Below are 487 nucleotides of genomic sequence, written 5' to 3'. Positions count from 1 at the left end.
GCCCCACCACAACTGCTCCTGCACCACAGAGTCCCACCACAACTGCTGCTGCACCACAGAGTCCCACCACAACTGCTGCTGCACCACAGAGCCCCACCACAACTGCTCCTGCACCACAGAGCCCGACCACAACTGCTCCTGCACCACAGAGCCCCACCACAACTGCTCCTGCACCACAGAGTCCCACCACAACTGCTCCTGCACCACAGAGTCCCACAGCAACTGCCCCTGCATGACAGAGCCCCACCGCAACTGCTCCTGCACGACAGAGCCCCACCGCAACTGCTCCTGCACCACAGAGCCCCACCGCAACTGCTCCTGCACCAGAAAGCCCCACCGCAACTGCCCCTGCACCACAGAGCCCCACCACAACTGCTCCTGCACCACAGAGCGCCACCACAACTGCTTCTGCTCCACAACTGCCTCTGCACCACAGAGTGCCACCACAACTGCTCCTGCACCACAGGGCCCCACCACAACTGCTCCT

The 487-nt window shown here is 63.0% G+C and overlaps 1 protein-coding gene across 1 annotated transcript in view; it reads left to right on the top strand.

The window, feature by feature from the left end:
• Positions 1-487, top strand: part of LOC119414907 (salivary glue protein Sgs-3-like) — a 1,633-nt gene that overhangs the window by 684 nt on the left and 462 nt on the right. The window contains exon 2 of the mRNA XM_037682026.1: positions 30-437. Coding sequence (XP_037537954.1) covers positions 30-437 — 408 coding nt within the window. The remainder of the gene's footprint in view (positions 1-29; positions 438-487) is intronic.

This window comes from Nematolebias whitei, chromosome 9 (assembly GCF_014905685.2).
Source record: "Nematolebias whitei isolate Nwh7 chromosome 9, NemWhi1, whole genome shotgun sequence".
NCBI classification, from domain to species: Eukaryota; Metazoa; Chordata; class Actinopteri; order Cyprinodontiformes; family Rivulidae; genus Nematolebias; species Nematolebias whitei.
Note: the sequence above shows the minus strand (reverse complement) of the source record. Positions and strands in the feature narration are given on the sequence as shown.